The 1,595-nt window shown below is 57.7% G+C and overlaps 1 protein-coding gene across 1 annotated transcript in view; it reads right to left on the minus strand.

Annotated features, from left to right (window-relative positions):
• Positions 1–1,595, minus strand: part of LOC103604451 (cadherin EGF LAG seven-pass G-type receptor 1) — a gene marked incomplete at its 3' end in the record, with an annotated part of 134,990 nt that overhangs the window by 40,898 nt on the left and 92,497 nt on the right. The window contains exon 6 of the mRNA XM_008589006.1: positions 774–996. Within this exon, the coding sequence (XP_008587228.1) occupies positions 774–996 (223 nt within the window). The remainder of the gene's footprint in view (positions 1–773; positions 997–1,595) is intronic.

Here is a 1,595-nt window from a genome sequence, read left to right on the forward strand (position 1 = left end):
TCTGCTGGGTGTGAGGGATGCATCCTGGCCACTTACCTGGAAGAACCTGGAGGGGCAGGACTCCAGGAGAGAAGCCCGCCCTGTCCTGTCCTGAGATGCCCTGTCCTTCAAAGGGCAGCTCAGAGGAGAGCACAGTACCCGGCAATCGTGCCTGGAGAATGCCATCCCCTGAAAGACCCCTAAACCCCAGCACAAAACCACCAAATGCAAAATGCCTCCTATTTCACTAAGTCAAACCTGATAGGAATCTTTAAGATGGAAATGATACATTTAAAAAAATTAATTACATTTAAATTCTCTCGGAAAGAAATATGCAAAAATAAAATACTAACTGCAGTGCACAGCAAACCTGCACCCTCATGCTACAGATTAAGAAACAGGTTGAGCAGCCCTGGGTCACACACTCGCAGGAGGCCTGGCCACCTGCATGTTAGAGATGACATCAGAGATGACGTGTTGGCAAGAGAGCAGGCCCGGCACGGCCAGGGCTGGCTCCCTGGGGTGTGACCCACAGGACCCCACTCTCAGAAGGGCCTGTGCTCCCTTCAGTGCTCTGCTGTGGCTGTCCTGAAATTATTCATAATTTTTAAATAAGGGCCCACCCCCTTTTCAATTTGCCTGTGGCCCCACTGCGTGTGCAGCTGGTCCCATGGCCAGCACTGCCCAGCTCCTCAACTACCAAAGGCCACCTGCAGACACACGCATGTCCTGATCCAGGGAGATGCGACGAGAAGAGGAGGATGCCAGTGTGGCTGCACGGGGCGCACACTCACGTGAGGGACAGGGTGAAGTGGAAGCGCTGTCGCAGGCCGCGGAAGGTGACGAAGGACTGGGGCGGGAAGCTCCGAGTGGTGACCTCGCAGTAGGGCCTCTCGTACTCGCCGGGGGGACACACGCAGTGAAAGCCGCCGATGAGCAGGTTCACGCAGGTGCCCCCGTTTTTGCACACGCCGTTGGCGCAGCGGCCTGAGCGGGCGCTCACCTCGCAGTGCTCCCCTGCAGGATGAGAGGAAGAGGCCAGATGAGAGGTTATGGGGGGCAAGGAAGAGCCCACGAGCCCTTCACGGCCCCGGACACACACGAGACTTGCAAAATACGACTCGGGTGGGCGGGTCGTGATGCGAACGCAAACTGCAGCACTAGGGGCCTGTCGAGACCACGCCAGCGCTGCTGCGACTACACGTGTGTTGGTTTCCTCATTGGAATTACAGCACCCAGCTCCGGGTGGGGGGTCTAAGGGTGGTGGGCCTGTGGGTTTCCAAAAAGCACTCCCTGGGAGGAGGTCTCCTGTATGGAATGCGTCAGATGACCGTGTCCCAGGCCTGCCAGGTTCCCTGCATCCCAGGGGACAAAGAAACTGTGCAGTCACGAACTCTTCTCAGCATCCAGTCCCAGCTGAACACTCCACTGGCCGAGCCAGTCTCTTCCAAGGGGATTACCTAGAAACAAACAAGAGGGTCTCGTGCCCCCTCCCTGTACCCATGCCTGCCACAATCGCTGAATATACCAGAGCCTTGTCCGAGACTCAGCAGCATGCCATGACCACACCGGGCCCCACGGCCACCTTCTCAGCGGGCCTCCTGCCGTGCCCGCCG

The sequence above is a fragment of the Galeopterus variegatus genome, unplaced genomic scaffold (genome assembly GCF_000696425.1).
Source record: "Galeopterus variegatus unplaced genomic scaffold, G_variegatus-3.0.2 Scaffold5152, whole genome shotgun sequence".
NCBI lineage: Eukaryota > Metazoa > Chordata > Mammalia > Dermoptera > Cynocephalidae > Galeopterus > Galeopterus variegatus.